Genomic DNA, 18,448 nt, shown 5'->3' with positions numbered 1-18,448 from the left:
CAGGCCCGGTGCCATCTGTGGAGTTATCATTTCAGGCCCAGTATGACCCTATTTCAGAACTAAAGAATAGTCATATCAGACTTGAAACATTCACTGTATTCATCTCTCTGCATGTACAGCCAGACCTCTGGATTTCTCCTGAACTTTCCGTTTTCTTTCAGATTTCCAGCACCTGCGGTATTTTTATTTGAGCTTGATTAAGAATTTCTTTTTCTTTGATCATGAGATGTGGACATCACTGGCTGGGCCAGCATTTATTGCCCATCCCTAAAGGCCTAGAGGGCAGATTAGAGGCAGCTACATTGCTGTGGGTCTGGAGTCATGTTTGTGTAAGCCAGACCAAGCATGGATGACAGATTTCCTTCCCATTGGTGCATTAGTGAGCCAGATTTATGTTTATGACAAACAAAATGGTTTCAACAGCCTTGTTTTTTATTCTAGATTTGCATTGAATTCCATTTTCACCATCTGTCATGCTGGATTCAAACCCATGTTTCAGGAAATAATGGGAACTGCAGATGCTGGAGAATCTAACATAACAAAGTGCGGAGCTGGATAAACACAGCAGTTTTGCGTCTAGACCCTTCATCAGAGAGGTCTCTGATGAAGGGTCTAGGCCCGAAACGTCAGCTTTTGTGCTCCTGAGATGCTGCTTGGTCTGTTGTGTTCATCCAGCTCCACACTTTGTTACCATGTTTCAGGAGGCTGGGTTTCTGGATGACAAGTCCAGTGACACAACTACTACTCCATCATCTCCCTTTTGTGCCTTGGCCCATGAGACAGAAGTAGCAATAGCTTCAAATCTCCGGAGTAACACATCAAAGCATTATGAATAAAGTGCTCTTTTACTTTTGGTCTCGTAATGTCTCAAGGTGGGACTTTGGATTGGCAGAAGTTATCTTACTCAAATTTAATTCTTACATATTGAGGATCTTGTATTCGTAAGCCCTCCCCTCATTTTGGAATTGTGTTCTGTAGGAGTGCAAGTGGAGTATTCAGGCACAAATTGTGATGTTCTCCTGATCCAATGTGTAAAGTTGCACTGCCAAACTGAATAAAAAAAGGATGAAGTAAAAATCCCACAAAGAGTTATATTGTGACACATTCAGACAGTTGTGAGATTTAGAAACCTACAGCTTTCACTTTTGGCAGTATTCGTACTGCACATTCAACATTCTAAACCTGTTCTTTGTTTTTTTTTAGTTCTCCTTGCTATCAGAGGTTCGAAGTGTAATCTCACCTCAAGATCTGGACAGATTTGATAATATGGTATTGAAACGAGAGATTGAGTCAATGAAAGCTCGCCAGAATTCCAGCACAGGCACGGATTCTTACTCTGTCATGTCATATGGAGACACAGCCTCATCCTCCGTCAGTTACTTCACATCTACAACTCTCAGTTCAGCCCGGGTAAGTGCCCACAGTAAGGCGAATGCACTGCTTAACAGTATGTCTGTTATAAGATTCTTCAAACCTGACCTGCTAAAATATGTAGAATTTCTGATGTAACCACTTGCTGTAATGTTTTCTCTATTAATGTTCAACAAAGTATCAAATCCAAATGTTGACTTGATAAAGTAGTCAGTCAGTATATCCTTGGCTGGTCTGGTTGGAGACAGTAATTGAAAGAAGGCACATATTGTTTAAAATTCAAACCAAAAATCAAAACTATTCTGAAATTAGCCATATATCCTTCAGACTGATTTTAGTCCAACAAAATCAGAGGGACTGGATCAAGCTTTGGGGTTGGTGGCTTATGCCTCACAGGTATCACTATCGGATAGTCTGTTTCCTCCATCCCAATGATATTACTTCCCAATCCATAGCTTGCAGTAATCATTAGTTTTTCCCGCTCCTAGCTCATGCCTTCCATCATTCCATCGTCATCTACAATTTATTCTAGGACTTGGTTCGTTCATATTTCTGGCACAATCAAATGTAATTAATCATTACTTTTCCAGTCAATTCTAACGACTTCCTTTAGCGAACACATTTACATCAGAGCATTAATGTTAATAACATGTTTACATTGAAGACCTTGCTCCACCTCAAAATTAAGAATTGACCTGGAGAAACCAAATGAGCTTTGTTACAATGACATCAATAAGTTGAGAGAGATGTAAAGCAGGTTTTCAATTGCCCATCAGCCATTGTGTAATGTTCCACAAAGTTGCGACCCAGACCATAATGACAGCAAGTCTGATCAAACTTGCTGCAAAGCCCATTACTTCAGCTTTTCAAGTTGAAGTTATTGTAATGTACGTCTTTTCAGTGAAGCTTCAGAACAACTGTTCTGTCAGTTTGTGATTGGCCAGAAGCCATAATATGCATCAGCGCAGCTGGTCTATGTCATGGCAGAGCAGAAATCCCTGTGAAAAGCAGAAAAATGACTAACAAATCTGGTATTTCATTTTCATTTGCATTTATATAGCTGGAAAAATTGATTTTTCACAGGAGACTGGGGCTTTGCAGTTATATTTTTGGTGTCAAAGGGAATACAACAGCAGATGGGTTTTTTTGAAAAGTTCAGATTTGCTTATTTCCCGATGTAAAATTATCTTCACTCTTGTTTGCTTGTCTGGAACACACTTCTCTGAAAATAAGCCTGAATTGAAACATTACTTATCTCCCACTTTGTTCTAGATTTTTTTAAAGTATAATCATTGCCTTGTCTTCAAGTGCATTTTGCAGGATGATGCTATTATTGATTGCATATTGTGTCTTTGAGCTAATTTCTTTTTGTGTTCCTTCTGTTTCAATTGAAATATGATTATTGCAGGAGCGCCTGTTATGGTTAATAGACCTTATGGAGGTACAGCTTTTTCTGCGTGTGATCTCAAGTGATGTGGTTTCCATAGTAAAGGGGCTCATTATGCCGAGTGCTGTGGAGCTGCTTTTGTATGCAGCAGATCTTGTTTGTCATCGATAACTAGCCCATCTTTTGTTTTTAATGAATTTGTCTCAGTGTGGAGTTTGCATGTTTCTTTTGTCAGTTTGTGTTTTTCTTTGTTCTGTTCAGGAATATATCTGTTCATGATAAATGGATGTAGATCCTAACACAACACGACAGTCACTCAATTAAAAAGTGGCCCAGAGTTTGCTGCAATGGTATAAATAGTCAAAGTGAGATTACCTGATCTCCCAGTGGTTCTGTGAAACAAAAGTACAAGCAGATTATTGTATTACCATACATAAGGGCATGAGCAGCTCACAGTAAGGTTTCCTGGAATCTGTGTATCCAGTCTGTCCTTACAAATCAAACCCTCCAGTCCTGACAACACCCTTATAAATCTTTTTGGAACCCGCTCCACCCAATGTTATCAGGGAGCAAGATATTGAAAATCTTTGTCCCCCCATCGCAATTTTTGAACCATACAAGCAATGCATCTTAAAACATCATTCTCGAAAAATCTTCAAAGTGTGAACTGAATTTCCTGCCGATTAATTTTTGACGCCGAATCTCTTTCATGCAAGGCAGCTTAATGAAGCTATTCTGAATTGTAATATTCTCCATAATTTGTCTTCTCACAAAATGGAAGTGTAATATTAAACCTCCATCTGTGTGATACATTTGTGATGGCAGCTTCAGAATATTCTGGCACTTTTACAGCTTTCAACAATTATTTTTCACGTTTTCCAAAAACATGATATCAAATTTCTTCTAAAGATATTACATTTTCTACTTTCCTTCTTAAAATCATGTGCTGTTCATTCTCTTATTTATATAGTAAATGTTCAACATTTGTCTATATGGTGTTGAGGCTATACTTCAAAGTATGTTGTGACTTGAAAAATACTTCAAAAAGACACCATATATCTTGACCTTTTTTGTATGCGGAGAGGAAGGACATGAGGTGGGAAATGTCATATACTGCATACTTTGAAACCAGTTTAAAATATATCATGCTCTGAAAGTCATTTTTAATATTACCGTAGCCAAAAGCCACATTTTCGACTGAGAACAGTACATTGTTGCTTGAAACCATACAGTGTATATTGCATGGTATCCCGACGACCCAAGCAGCTTTTCATATTTAGTCATCAAATCATGCAGCATGGAAACAGATCCTTCGGTCCAACTCACCCATGCTGACCAAGTTTCTCAAACTTAACTAGCCCCATTTTCCTGTGTTTGGCCCATGTCGGTCTAAACCTTTCCTATTCATGAACCTATCCAACATGCTGTGAGAAATTATTTCTCCCCATCTTCCTCTGGTTCATTTGCCAATTAGCTGAAACCTGTGATTCCTTATTAAACATCTTACAGCCATTGGAAACAGTTTTTCCTTATTAGCTCTTTGAAAGCACTTTCAACATTTAAGTCTCTCCTTAACTTTGTTCAACTCTAAAGACAGAAGTTTAAAATTTACAAGTTATTCTTCATAATTGTAGTCCTTCATTCCAAACATCATTCCAGGAAACTAAACCAGAAATAGGTGGAAAAGCTCAGCAGGTCTTGCAGCATCTGTGAAGAAAAATGAGAGTTAATATTTCAGGTCCGGTGATCCTTCCTCAGAATCGTTCCAGTAAAAACTGTTCCCAGTGGCAGGAACATCGCTGAAAGATTTAAGATCATTAGTTAAAGTAGCAGAAGAGAAAGCAGAGTCTTTTTTTTCAACTTAATGCATGCTGTAATGGGCTGGAATGCATTGCTTTGAGAGATGGGGAATAGATTTAGGAATAAATTTCTGAAGGTAGCTGGAAAAATAATTGAAAAAGAAAAGAAGTTACAGAGGTACGGGAAAGATCAAGGGTCAGGAGCTAATTGGAGAGTTCTTTCAATGAGTCAGCAGAGGCATGATGGGCCACATAGTCTTTGATACTGTAAACTTATTTGATTCTGTGATCTAACTGGCTTCAAACATTCACTTTATGAAGAAACTTGGTGGCAAGTATAAAATGGCGTTTCAATCCTTTCTTTCCACCTTTTTTATAACAAATCTATGCCTAGTGTATTTGGAATTGCCACTGAAGTACTAACTAACACCATCACACAGTTTGCACTTTTTCCCAGGTTCCAACAATTTTTATAGCAATGCATTTACCCCATAAATTTTCCAAAAAATGATTGTGACTCTACTGTGAGCAGGCTTCAATTTAATGGATGCAATTCAAAAATAAATCAAAATACATAAGATTAATGGATCTCCAATGCAGGAAATTCATTGAGCTGCTGCCAATTTACACATTAAGCAGTGCTGAAAACTATGGTTAATTTGGTTACTCTAATCACCCATGAATCTGGCTTTGAAACAGATCATTAATCATAAGTAAAATCCATGACAACACTTACAACTTGCTGCCCAACCCTGCAATAATGAGTCAAGCATCTGGCTTGAAAATTCTCAGGTAGAAGGAAAATACACCATGGGCAGGTAACCCACATGCAGGAGCATGTATCCTAGATTCCAGCTGGTTTCATAAACGTCGACATGGGTTCACTTTTAGCCACTCCACTCTGTCTGGAAGTGTTTTGGGAGCATCTCTTTGAACATTTGAGGAAAATCCCCAAATTTTATCCAATGCACTCTCTATTAACCAAAGAAAGATCTCCATCTTTAACAGTGAACCTAACTCCAATGCTAAGCCATAATGACAACCGCAAAGGGTTTGTTGATACAGTTATGCAAATCCAAACATATAAATTGTATCTCTGAAATTGTATTTTTCAGTTTTATCCAGAATCACTGATTGTAATACTAAACTGTCACTAAACACTCCTGTGGTATGAGCCACCTATTTTGTTACACGTAAATTAAGCAATTCCATAATAGGTTATTTATTTTTGGAAATAGTGTGGTCTCCTTGGATTGAATCAGCTTTAAGGCTCTATCTGTATGGGACTTAAAATCATGAGAGGCATGGATGGGATGAATAGTCAATGTCTTTTACCGAGGGTAGGGAGTCCAAAATGAGAGGATATAGGTTTAACGTGAGAGGGGAAAGAATAAAAGAGACCTCAGGGGAAACTTTTTCTTGCAGACAGTGGTGCGTGTATGGAACAAGCCGCCAGAGGATGAGTGGAGGCTGGTACATTTGCAACATTTAAAAGGCATCTGGATGGGCATATGAATAGGAAGGATTTGGAGGAATATGGGCCAAATGCAGGCAAATGGGGCTAAATTTATTTAAAATATCTGGTCGGCATGGACAAGTTAGACCAAAGGGTCTGTTTCCGTGCTGTATTTCTCTATGATTCTAAAGTTTTCAGCATAAAGTAAATAAACAATGCATGGAAACATGATTTGGACCTGAACCTTGGTGGCTAGATGCAGTTGAGAAACAAATACCAATTATATTATGGAAACGGGGGGCCATTAGAGGGGTTAAATGGCCTACCTACGTTTCTGTATTACTCCAAGGTTATTTCTTTATCAGTTTGTCAGATGTGATGTTTAAAACCTAATAGCAATTGATACTACCTGTAACTTTTCAGTGTTGAGGCTTGGATAGTAATTATATAACCTGTCCAACTTCAGGAAGTGCTAATTGCTCTACGTGAATGAGCACCAGGAAGAGGGAAGTGGGATCCTGGATGAAGTTTTGGGAGGAAATAGTTGCAACATTAACTTTGCCCTCTCAGTAGTGAGATGTCTCCACTACAGGACAGTGATAGCATACTCAAAAACAGACATTGCTGGAGAAACTCAGCAGATCTGTGGAAAAAAATGCAGATTTTCAGGTCCAGTAACCCTTCTTCAGATAACAGGCTGTCCTTAATGTAACAAAAATGGAAATGAGAGATGTGGAAGGTGATCATATCTTCGCATCTGACGGAGACTAGAAATTGTCAATTGTCAATGCCGGTCTTGGATTATACTTCACAACAAGTTTTTTCATTTTGTTTACAAAATCTCCTGAAGAAAAAATCATCTGTTGTGTTTTGTTTCCTGTCAGTTGCAGGAAGTATTTCTAGGCTCTGAAGGGGGTAAATTTGCAGGTGGACACAGAAATAACATGCCACAATTGGCATCAGAGGTGTGCCAGCAGTATTCTGCTTCTTGGCCATGTTCCTGACAGATGACAAGGACACCAATCCACAAGTGATGGCTAGGTAATTTCAGGTTGTGAAAACCTACTGTAATAACTTTAACTGGTAAGAGGCCCACTGGAATTTTGAATTTTCCAGCTGACCTCTAGGACCTGACCAGCAGTGGTGATCTAGTTGAGGAGTTTGTTCTTGAAAAGGGGAGGGTTGCTGATGGTAGGATATCGATTTATTTTCTGCCGTTTTCCTTCCAGATAGCAGTGGTTATGTGTTGATAGGTTTTGACTGAGGAACCTTGGAAAGTTTATGGATCACTTCTTTAAATGCTGCACAGTAGTGCTATTGTTATTTGTGGTGGAAGGAGTGAATATTTGTGGATTTGGTGTTGTGAGATATAAAATTCATGTGCTCACAATCACAAAGTCAGTTGAGACAAAGTCTTGGAAACAAGTAACTTAAGCTTTATTACGACTCTGCAGAATCGGGTGCCCCCACCACCGCCACCACCGCCGCCGCCTGAGGCACACACAGGTCAGGGAGCCTCCCCTTTTTATACATCATTTATCCGGCCAGATCCTCCCCTTTTAGCTCCATCCACTCTGAGCTCCAAGTTGCATAATCTTCCATTACTTCCCTTGTCCCACCTTGGAGCTCAGATTGGACGGAGCTAAAAGGGGAGGATCTGGCCGGATAAATGATGTATAAAAAGGGGAGGCTCCCTGACCTGTGTGTGCCTCAGGCGCGGGGTGGGGGGGGAGCTGGTGGGCTGGTGGGCACCTGGGCACCTGATTCTGCAGTTGTAATAAAGCTTAAGTTACTTGTTTCCAAGACTTTGTCTCAACTGACTCTGTGATTGTGAGCATGTGAATTTTATATCTCACAGGTGTCAATCACTTGGGCTTTGATAAGGTTTAGGAATTAGGAGGTGAGTTACTCAATGCAGAGTGTGACGTGTTTAGTCCAGTTCAGTTTCAGGTCAAAGGAAACTCTAAGGAAATTGATCATGGTGGATTCAGTCATGATAATGTCATTGAATGCCAAGAAGTCATAGTTAGATTCGCTCTTGTTGGAGATTGTCATTGTGTAACATTTGTGAATTGTGACTGCTGCTTTCCACTTGTCAGCTAAAGCTGAGTACTGTCCAGCTCTTGTGGCACTTGAATGTGAACTGCTGCAGTATCTGAGGAGTTGCAAATGGCACTGAATATTGTGCAATCATCAGCAAATATGATGACCTCCACTGTGACCTCACAGTGGAGAGAAGGTTATTTATGAAGCGGCTGTAGGTGCTGGAGACTGGGACACTGCCCTGAGGAAATCTTGCATTGTTGACCTGGGACTGAAGTGATTGACAATTCAATCCTGATGCAAGGTTCAAAACCAAAGGGTTTGAACTTCTGCCAGTGTGACTGAGTCAGGAGGATGAGATGTAAGTCCCAATCTAGCGATATGTACAAAAATTAACATTGATAATTTAACTCAGTACTCCCTTGTCTGGCGCCCCATCTTGTAGCTGAGATGATTAATGCAGGCTCTAACTGCAATCTCAGGAAGATAAAAGATCCCAAGGTAACATTTGACCTGGCCAATATTTATCCCTTTCAGTATCACTAAAACAGATTATCCATTTATTTCCATGTTGCCATTTGTAGCAATGTCTTGCAAATTGGCTACTGTGTTTCCCACTGTAAAAGAGTGAATCAACTTCAAAAATATACTACATTGGCTGTGAAGTAGTTTGGACAGTCTGAGATTGAGAAAAATGCCAGGATAATGCAGGATATTTTAATTCAGTATTCGAACAATTTCATTAATGCCTAGCATTGCAGTATTCACAGGTAACGCGCAATTAGAGATGCAATAGTATTTTTGTTTGTTTGGCTGAGTGAGAACTTGTACTTTCCCGTCTGCCACTGAGTTTCAGTACTACAATGGCATTTAATTTAAATATGAAGCAGGTATTGTGAGATGACATCACCGAGGATGTGGAGGTGTTGGTTTTGGACTGGGGTGGACAAAATCAAAAACCACATGACACTAGGTTATAGTCCAATGGGTTTATCTGAAATTGCAAGCATTTGGAGCACTACTCCTTCATCAGGTGCAGTGAGAGAGGGCATACAGACACAGAGCTTATAGGCAGAGAGATCAAAGGATCATACGACTGGTGTGATTGGAGTGAACAAACATTAAGAGGCTGATAGAGAACTCTGCTAGAAAGAAGATGCAAGTTTCGATTAAGATGCAAATTCCAGACTCTGTTTGAAGTCACTGAACCAAGATAATTAAAGGTTTTATCAGTGTCTGCCTAACTTTCCAAGCTTCAGTCAGGCAGAGATACAAAAGGAGACAGCTATAGGGACCAAATTTTCACCTCAACATGCCAACATTTTCATGCGCAAGTTTGGGTCATACTTCTTTGCTGAACAGGATCTCCAATCTTTTATCCTACCGTGAATTACTAAGGCTCCCAGTTACAATCACCACCTTCTTAGTACATCTAAGACCGGTCAAGTTGTACATTGATAACATTTTCGTCCTTTGGATTCATGGCATGGAATCACTGAAATGGCGTTAGGCAGATACTGATAAAACCTTTAATTATCTTGGGGCAGTGATGTGAAACAGATTCTGAAATTTGCATCTTAATCAATCGAAACTTGTGTCTCCTTTTTAACAGAGTTGTCCATCAGCCACTTTAGGTTTGTTTACTCCACTCACACCAGTTGTGTGATCCTTTGATCTCTTTACCCATAATCTCTGTGTCTGTGTGCCCTCTCTCACTGCACCTGATGAAGGAGCCACGCTCCAAAAGCTTGTGATTTCAAATAAACCTGTTGGACTATAACCTGGTCAGAGATAATGGGAACTGCAGATGCTGGAGAATCCGAGATAACAAAGTGTGGAGCTGGATGAGCACAGCAGGCCAAGCAGCAGCATAGGAGCAGGAAAGCTGATGTTTCAAGCTTTTGTGCTCCTAAGATGCTGCTTGGCCTGCTGTGTTCATCTAGCTCCACACTTTGTTATCTCAGACTTTAACTGGCATCGTGTGATTTTTGACCTCATCCAGGATGGCAGTCAGAGACCTGTAACAGGCTGCCACAGAGCTGCTGCTCAGAAATGAAGACATCAAACATGATTGCGATTTTGGCGCTTCGTGATTCCTGTTCCATGGTGTCTTATGTTAACAGTGACAAAAGATGGTTTCTGAAAGTTTATCGCGTAACCAATACCTCAAATCGACCACAAGCTCACAGTCTAAGCTTACAACACAATAGTTAGTTAGGCAAGGTGCTGAAGAGCAGATAATGCTGCAGCGTGAGTCACTGTGCTCCGTATAGAAGGGAAAAGCAAAAAGAAAATGAATCAAAGAAGACAGGACAAGGTCTTATTACTGATTTGCCACCCATTCTACTAACTAATACAAATTTAAGACTAACACACGTTAATGGTGTACATTAGCAAATGTAGACTCTGAGTTTTAAAGATGGTCCCAAAATGTTTGCTGGCACATGTCATCAGTTCAACAGGGCTAAAGTTGACCAATAAAATTGTGCCCACCAGCTCATTAAGTACAACGTATGTTAATCTTCCCAGTGAGATAAACATATTTTATGATTCTTTTTATAGCTCACTTGTCCTGGAGCACATTCAATTTCAGGACAAATGAGAATTAAAGGAAAAGAAACTAAACCTCACTGATCCCAGTTCTCTCAGGATCCTTATGCCAGAATGACCAATTTAAAACTGGATTGTGAAAAGTAACAGGCTTAAGGTAGTCAATTGAGTGTAAGAAGTAAAAATGATTAAGGCTTGATAAAGGCAGAAAATGATAAACGCAGAAAATGAAGGGTCCCGACCTGAAATGTAACTTTCCTGCTTCTCTGATCCTGCCTGGCCTGCTGTGTTTCTCCAGCTCCACAGTGTGTTATCTCATGTTAACTCGGTGTCCTTTTCAGAGATACACTTCCAAGACTTGCTGTTTTTATTCGAGTTTTCCAGCAACTGCAGTATTTCGCTTTCAATTTGCATTTTTCTTACCTATATACAAGGGGCTGGCCTGGATGTAGAATCATCTCCTACTAATGTTCACAGCACCTTGGGTGATTCAGTACTTTTTTCTGAAAAAGACAGAAACCTATGATTTCTTGTGATAGTTATAAGACAAATAATGTCATCATGCAACTTACGTTGAATCAGCTGCATGTCTTTGTGCACAGCCACTGAAACATGTACAGCACAATAATTTACTCTTAATGTTTTTTATTTTGGGTGTTTTATGCACTATGTGACTGAATTTGAAGTGTGAATATCATTTCAGTGATCACATTAATGAAGACATTTTCATTTTTTTAATCAAGCAATTCAACAGATTTGAGTTGTCCACTGATGTAGGAATGATATCAGATATGTGTGACTGTGAATGGTGATTAAGACACCATATTGAAGCCAACTAATTATCAGAGGAATTTTCTGAAAAAATTGAATTTGCATTTAAATAATACCTTTTAAATTCTTTGATTGCCCCGAAGTGCTTCATAGCCGGTGATTATTTTTAAATTGCAAATCATGACTATCTTTGGATGTTAGTTATATAGACTACCATAAAGCATAATAAAGGCATTCGGAAGAAATTGTTAACTAAAGTTGAAGATCATGGAGATTTATTCATTCATGAAATGCGACTGATCCTAGCTGAACCAGTATTTATTGCGTAACCTTAGTTCTCTTTGAGAAGGTGACCTCTTGAACCACAGTATTTGGCGTATGTATTCCCACAATGCTGTTAGGGAGGAAATTCCAGGGTTTTGACTCAGTAACAGTGAAATATTTCTAAATTGGGATGGTGAATGGGTTGGGGGTTCTTGCCAGTAGTTATGTTTCCATGTATCTGCTGCCTTTGTCCTTTGAGATTGTCGTGGTTATGAGTTTGGAAGGTGTTGATTAATGAGCCTTGGAGAATTTGTGGAGTATACCTTATTGTTGATGGCACACATACTGTGCATCAGTGTGGAAGGTATAAATATTTGTGGATTTGGTGTCAATCAAGCTTTGGCTTGGATGGTATCAAGCCTCTTGATCGTTGTTGCATTCATCCAGGCAAGTGGAGAATATTCCATCACACCCCTGACTTGTGCCTTGCAGATGGTGGAAAGGCTTTGGAGAGTCAGGAGGTGAGTTACTCATTACAGGATTCTTAGCATTTGACCTACTCTTGTAATATTTGTATTTGTACTGTTAATCCTGTTCAATTTCTGGTCAATGGTAACTCCCAGAATGTTGGCAGAGGGGTTTCAGTGATGGTAATGCCATTGAATGTCAAGCAAAAAAGATTAGATTCTCTCTTGTTGGAGATGGTCACAACCTGGCATTTATGTGCAACAAATTTTATTTGTTATTTGTCAGTTCAATCCTGGATATTGTCCAGGTCCTGCTGCATTTGGACATAGACTGCTTCAGTATCTGAGGAGTTGCAAATGGTGCTGAACATTGTGCGATCATCGGTGAACATCCCCAGTTCTGACCTTCTGATGGAGGGAAGGTCATTGATAAAGCAGCTGATGATGGTTGGGCACATCACTCTCCAGAAGAATGCCTGCAGAGTCAACTGGAAGCTGACCCTCAATGACCACGACAATCAACCTGTGTGCCAAGTAGGACTCTAACTACTGGAGCACCTTCCCCTTGATTCCTACTGACCTCAGTTTTGCTAGTGCTGCTCGATACCATACTCGGTTGAATGCAGTCTTGTTGTCAATGGCAGTCACTCTCATCTCCCCTCTGGTGTTCAGCTCTTTGGTCCATGTTTGAATTAAGGCTGTGATGAGGTCACGAGCTCTGGTTGAACCTTAAGTGAGCATCAGTGAGCAGATTATTTCTAAGCAAGTGCAGCACTGTTGACGACACCTTCGATCACTATACTGATGGTTGAGAGTAAACTGATGGTGTGGTAATCAGCTGGATTAGATTTGTCTTGCTCTTTGTGTACAGGACATACTTATCCAATTTTCTACATTATCAGGTAGATGCCAGCGCTGTAGCATGATGACAAGCCATATTCTGGAGCACAAGTCATCATTTCTACTGCCAGAACATCGTCAAGACCAGTGGCCATTGCAGTATCCGACACCTGCAGCCATTTCTTGACATCACATGGAATGAATTAATTTGGGTGAAGACTAGCCCCTTTTACCTGACATCTGGAGAAGAGTCCTAAGGACTCAAAGTGTCAACTCTGTCTTTCTCTCTACAGATGCTGACAGAGTTTCTTCAACTTTCTCTGTTAGCCTTAGCAGATCTGTCCCTGGTTTGTTCAATACGAATATTTGTGTTGGAGAAATTTTGTTTACTTTTTCATTTTTGCTACGACTCGCTCATCTGTTTTGCCTTCTCAAGACTCCCACACAACATGACATTCCCGATAGAAATAAAAGGAAATAATTTCCCTGGTGCCTGTCAATGTTGCTCAATAAATAGTGGAGGAAGATACCCAGTAACACTAGTTCTGTTTAGGATACTTCCTGACCAGTGCAAAACAGTTCTCCAACAATACAAATGAAATAGAGAGTACAGCTGGTACAGAATAGCTGGAGGAGAAGTACAGAATTATCAAAAGAAGCTTAAGAGGCCTATATATAATGTCTTTGCAATTTCAAACATGATCTTTTCACCATAACAGAGAGATCCTGAAGTATTTGCTGTTTTAGTTTCTGGAATTTTGACCCCATGAGAAGGCAATGTAATTTCCAGTTGTGATGCTGTGGGAATTGGAGAGAAAATTGTAACTGGTGACACTCCTACGCATCTGCTGTCCTTGAACTCCTTGGTGGTAGGGGTGACTGATTTGGAAGGCACTGTCAGAGGAATATGGGTGAGGTTTTGCAATGCATCTTGTAGATGTTAGAAATTCAGTCACTATGCATTGGTGTTGAGAGGTATGAATGCTAAGGTAGTAGACAGTGTGTAGGTCAAGTGTGCTGTTTTATCCTGAATGGTATAAGCTTCTTGAGTATTGTAGAATCTGCACTCATTTAGGCAAGTGAAGAGTATTCCATCAAACTCCTTACTTATGCTTTGTGATTGATTCCTGATCTCTGACCTAATCTTATAGCCACAATACTTAAATGGCTGGTCCAGTTCAATGTCTGGTCAATGTTGCCTCAGTTATCATGCATGTGGACCCAGCTTGCCTTTGAGGAGTCACAAATAATTCTGAATATTGGACAATCATCAGCGAACATCCCCACTTCTGACCTTATGATGGAGGGAGGGTCATTGATGAAGCAGCTGAAGACGGTCAGGTCAAGGACATTAACCTGAAGAACATCTGTGAAGATGCCCATTAGACTTTCTTATTTAAGAGCTGAGTTTTGAGGGCTGTTGTGGCACAGTGGTAGTGTCCCTACCTTTAGCCTAGAAGGCCTGGGTTCAAGTCCCACTGGCTCCAGGTATTTGCCATGATGTGCCTGAGTAACAAGTAAAAGATAACAAATAAAAATTACCATGGATAATTTGGTGATGGTGGGGGGAGAAAAAACTGTTCAGTTGTGTCTGGGAAGAAAACAAAAACAGAAGGAGTTGAATTTTAGGGCTGTGTTGTGGCACAGTGTTAATGCCCCTACCATTGAACCGTGAGGTACAGATTCAAATTCCATTTACTCCAAAGGTGTGCGATAACACCTCTCTCAAAAGGTTAATTTAAAAAAATTAAAATCTTGGGTTCTTAGGATCTGGAGACAAGGTTGAGCGGCTAAAAGGAATGAAGTTGCAATTTGTAGGTTTGCCCCTTATGGGCAGTGCCTGTAATGTGTTCAATGAGTAGAATTGGTCTTTTGTTGTTGGGTTTCAAAAAAAAGAAAAGATTGATGATGATGAGCCAGGTAATACTTTCTGCTGGTTGGGTCCCTCACTATCTGCAGCTTACTCAGTTTTTAGCTGTATTCTTTAAGATTTTGTCAGCTCACAGTAGTAGTGCCACCAAGCCACCGTTGAGGCATTCTATTGCAACTTTTATCCCATTGTGTATAACTGTACTATCACTTCTGATGGATCGAATTTCCTTGTGGGACAGGACATACCCAGGAATGGTATTGGCAGTGTTTGGGACACTATCTGTTAGGCATTATTCTGTGAGCATGACTATGTCATGCTATTGCTTGACTAGTCTTTGGACATCTCTCTCAATTTTGGTGAAAACCCCCAGATATTGGTAAGGAATATTTGGTCGAATTGACAGGGCTGGTTTTGTTGTTGTTGTTTTCAATTCCCAGGTTGAGGCTGGGCTTATCATCCAATTTCCTTCCTTTTTACTTCATAGGATAATGCTGCAACTGGGTGCCTGGTCAGGCCATGTCAGAGAGCAGTTACTGATCAACCACATTGCTTTCTGAGCAGAGTGACATGTTGGCCATAGCAAGTAAAGGATGGCAGAGTTCCTTCCTTAAAAGGAAATTAGGGTTTCTACAACAATTGTTTCATGTTTGCTATGAGGCTAACATTTAATTCCAGGTTTTAATTAATCAAATTCAAGTCTCATATTTCCCCATGGTGGGTTTTGAACCCATAATCCCCTGAACATTAGTCTGGATCTTTGGATTACTAGTCCAGCGTCATTACCTCTCTGCCAATGGCTCCCCAGAATGCCACCAGTAACTATAAATAACAGTTAGAAGACTCAGAATTTAAGATCTATTTCAGAGACAACATTAGAGCAGCTTGTTTACTCAGCTAGTATGAGACCAGGGGTGTTTTAAAATGTATTCAAGGTCAATATCATTCTTTTAGTTCCCTTAAATGATCTTTCAATAGATTCATAATTATATATGAAAAAGAAGCATATGTATGGCCCTCAAAACTGCTTCTCTCTATAAGATTATTGCTGATCGAATTGTAACCTCCAATCCACATTCACATCCCTAACCCCTAGAGACTGCTAATAACTACTAATTCCAGATTCTTTCAAGTACAAAAGAAATCCTCTCCCCATCTACCCTTTCACAACCAAGTTGACTCATACTCTTATTGAATCCAGTGATGCAAACATAGCCTGTCCAACTACTTCTTAAAAAGCAGTCTGTCCATACCAAATATTAATCTGGTGAACTTTGAATTGCTTAGAGTAATAGAGACATAGAGTCATGCAGCATGGAATCAGACCCTTTTGCCTAACTTGTCCATGCCACCCTAGTTTCCCAAACCAAATTAGTCCCACTTGCCTGCATTTGGCCCATAATCATCTAAGTCTTTCCTATTCATGTACCTGTCCAAATGTTTTTTAAATATTGTACCTGTGCCTGTTTCTACCATTTCTTCTGGCAAAGTCAGAAATCACACGATACCAGGTCCAACAGGGTTATTTGAAATCACAAACTTTCAGTGTGCAGCTCCTTTATCAAGTGAAATGTGAGATAACAGCACACAAACATAGAATTTATAGGCAGACAGATCAAACGATCACACAACTGGTGTGACCAGAGTGTCAAATAATAAGTCTCTGCAGAAGACCAAGAGTGTTAGATGGTGTGAGTAAAGTGTCAAACGAAGCAAGGACCTGATTAAAGATCTGATTAAATGAAGCAGAGAGAAAATCGCTGCAACAGTTTCAGTATTCGATGACTGCCAATTTCCTGATGCCATCCGACAACTCATCCACTTCATCCTCAAACACATCGCCTTCACCTTCGAAAACCAGTTCTTCATCCTGACACATGGAACAGCCATAGGGATCAATACACCAACAATTTCATGTACAAGTTCAAGCAAGACTTCTTTGCTGTGCAGAACCTCTGACCAACGCTACACAAGAGATACATTGACAACATTTTCATCTTTTGGATGCATAGCAAGGAATCACCAAAATGACTACATAGAGATATCAACAACTTTCAACCCACCCTCAAACTTACTATGGACTACTCTTCGGAATCAGTCTCATTCTTGGACACGCATCTCCAAAAAGGACAGACATCTCAGTACCTTGCTCTACCACAAGCCCACGGATAACTTCACTATGCTGCACATCTCTAGCTTCCACTCTAAACATATTAAAGAAGCCATCGCCTATGGAGAAGTCTTGAGCATGCAAAGGATCTGCTCAGATGAGGAGGAACGTGATGGACACCTAAAGATTTTGAAGGATGCCTTCATGAGAATAGGATACAATGCTCAACTTATTGATCGCCAGTTCCAACGTGCCACGGAAAGAAACCACAATGACCTCCTCAGAAGACAGACGCAGGATACGGCCCTATGTAGAGTACCCTATGTCGTCCAGTACTTCCCCAGAATGGAGACACAACACCATGTCCTCCACAGCCTCCAACATTTCATCGAGACTGAAACTGCAGGGTCCCCAAGTGGAAAATGAGGTGTTGTTATTCCAGTTTGCATTGAGCTTCGCTGGAACGCTTCAGCAAGCCAGAGACAGATGTTGGCCAGGGAACAGGATGATGCACTAAAGTGGCAGGCAACCAGAAGCTCAGGGTCTTTTGTGCAGGAAGAACAGAGATGTCATGCAAAGCAGTCATCCAGTCTATGCTTTATATCCCCAGTGTAAGGGAGACCACGTTGTTAGCAGTGAATACAGTAGAATAGATTCTGGGAATGAATTGTATCAGAGATAATAGGAACTACAGATGCTGGAGAATCCGAAGTCCCCAAGCCTCACATCAAGCAGAGGTTCACCTGCACAACTGCTAATGTGGTATACTGCATCCGCTGTACCCGTTGTGGCCTCCTCTACGTCGGGGAAACCAAGCAGAGGCTTGGGGACCGCTTTGCAGAACACCTACACTTGGTTTGCAATAAACAGCTGCACCTCCCAGTCACGAAGCATTTCAACTCCCTCTCCCATTCCTCAGATGACACGTCCATCCTGGTCCTCCTGCAGTGCCACAACGATGCCATCCGAAGGTTGCGGGAACAGCAAATCATATTCCGCTTGGGAACCCTGCAGCCCAATGGTATCAATGTAAATTTCACAAGCTTCAAAATCTCCCCTCCCACCACTGCATCCCAAAACCAGCCCAGCTCATCTCTGCCTCCCAAACCTGTTGTTCGTCTCACCTATCCCCTCCTCCCACCTCCAGCCGCACCCCTATTTCCTACCTCCTAAACCTCATCCCACCCCTTGACCTATCCGTCCTCCCTGGACTGACCTATCTCCTCCATACTTCCCACCTACATTCACTTCTACTGGCTCCATCCCTGCCTCTTTGACCTGTCTGTCTCCTCTCCACCTATCTTCTCCTTTATCCATGTTCGATCTGCCTCCCCCTCTCTCCCTATTTATTTCAGAACCCCCTTCCCCTCCCCCATTTCTGATGAAGGGTCTAGGCCCGAAACGTCAGCTTTCCTGCTCCTAAGATGCTGCTTGGCCTACTATGTTCATCCAGCTCCTCACCTTGTTATCTTAGATTCAAGGAAGTGTGGGTGAAATGTTGCTTCACCTGGAAGGTATGT

General features: G+C 40.8%; 1 protein-coding gene across 6 annotated transcripts in view; it reads left to right on the top strand.

Moving 5' to 3' along the window:
* Nucleotides 1-18,448, top strand: part of whrna (whirlin a) — a 196,482-nt gene that overhangs the window by 133,687 nt on the left and 44,347 nt on the right. For all 6 annotated transcript variants that reach the window (XM_048558757.2, XM_059638129.1, XM_048558756.2 and 3 more), the window contains one exon: nucleotides 1,204-1,410. In XM_048558757.2, the coding sequence (XP_048414714.2) occupies nucleotides 1,204-1,410 (207 nt within the window). The remainder of the gene's footprint in view (nucleotides 1-1,203; nucleotides 1,411-18,448) is intronic.

Source organism: Stegostoma tigrinum, chromosome 29 (assembly GCF_030684315.1).
Source record: "Stegostoma tigrinum isolate sSteTig4 chromosome 29, sSteTig4.hap1, whole genome shotgun sequence".
NCBI lineage: Eukaryota > Metazoa > Chordata > Chondrichthyes > Orectolobiformes > Stegostomatidae > Stegostoma > Stegostoma tigrinum.
Note: the sequence above shows the minus strand (reverse complement) of the source record. Positions and strands in the feature narration are given on the sequence as shown.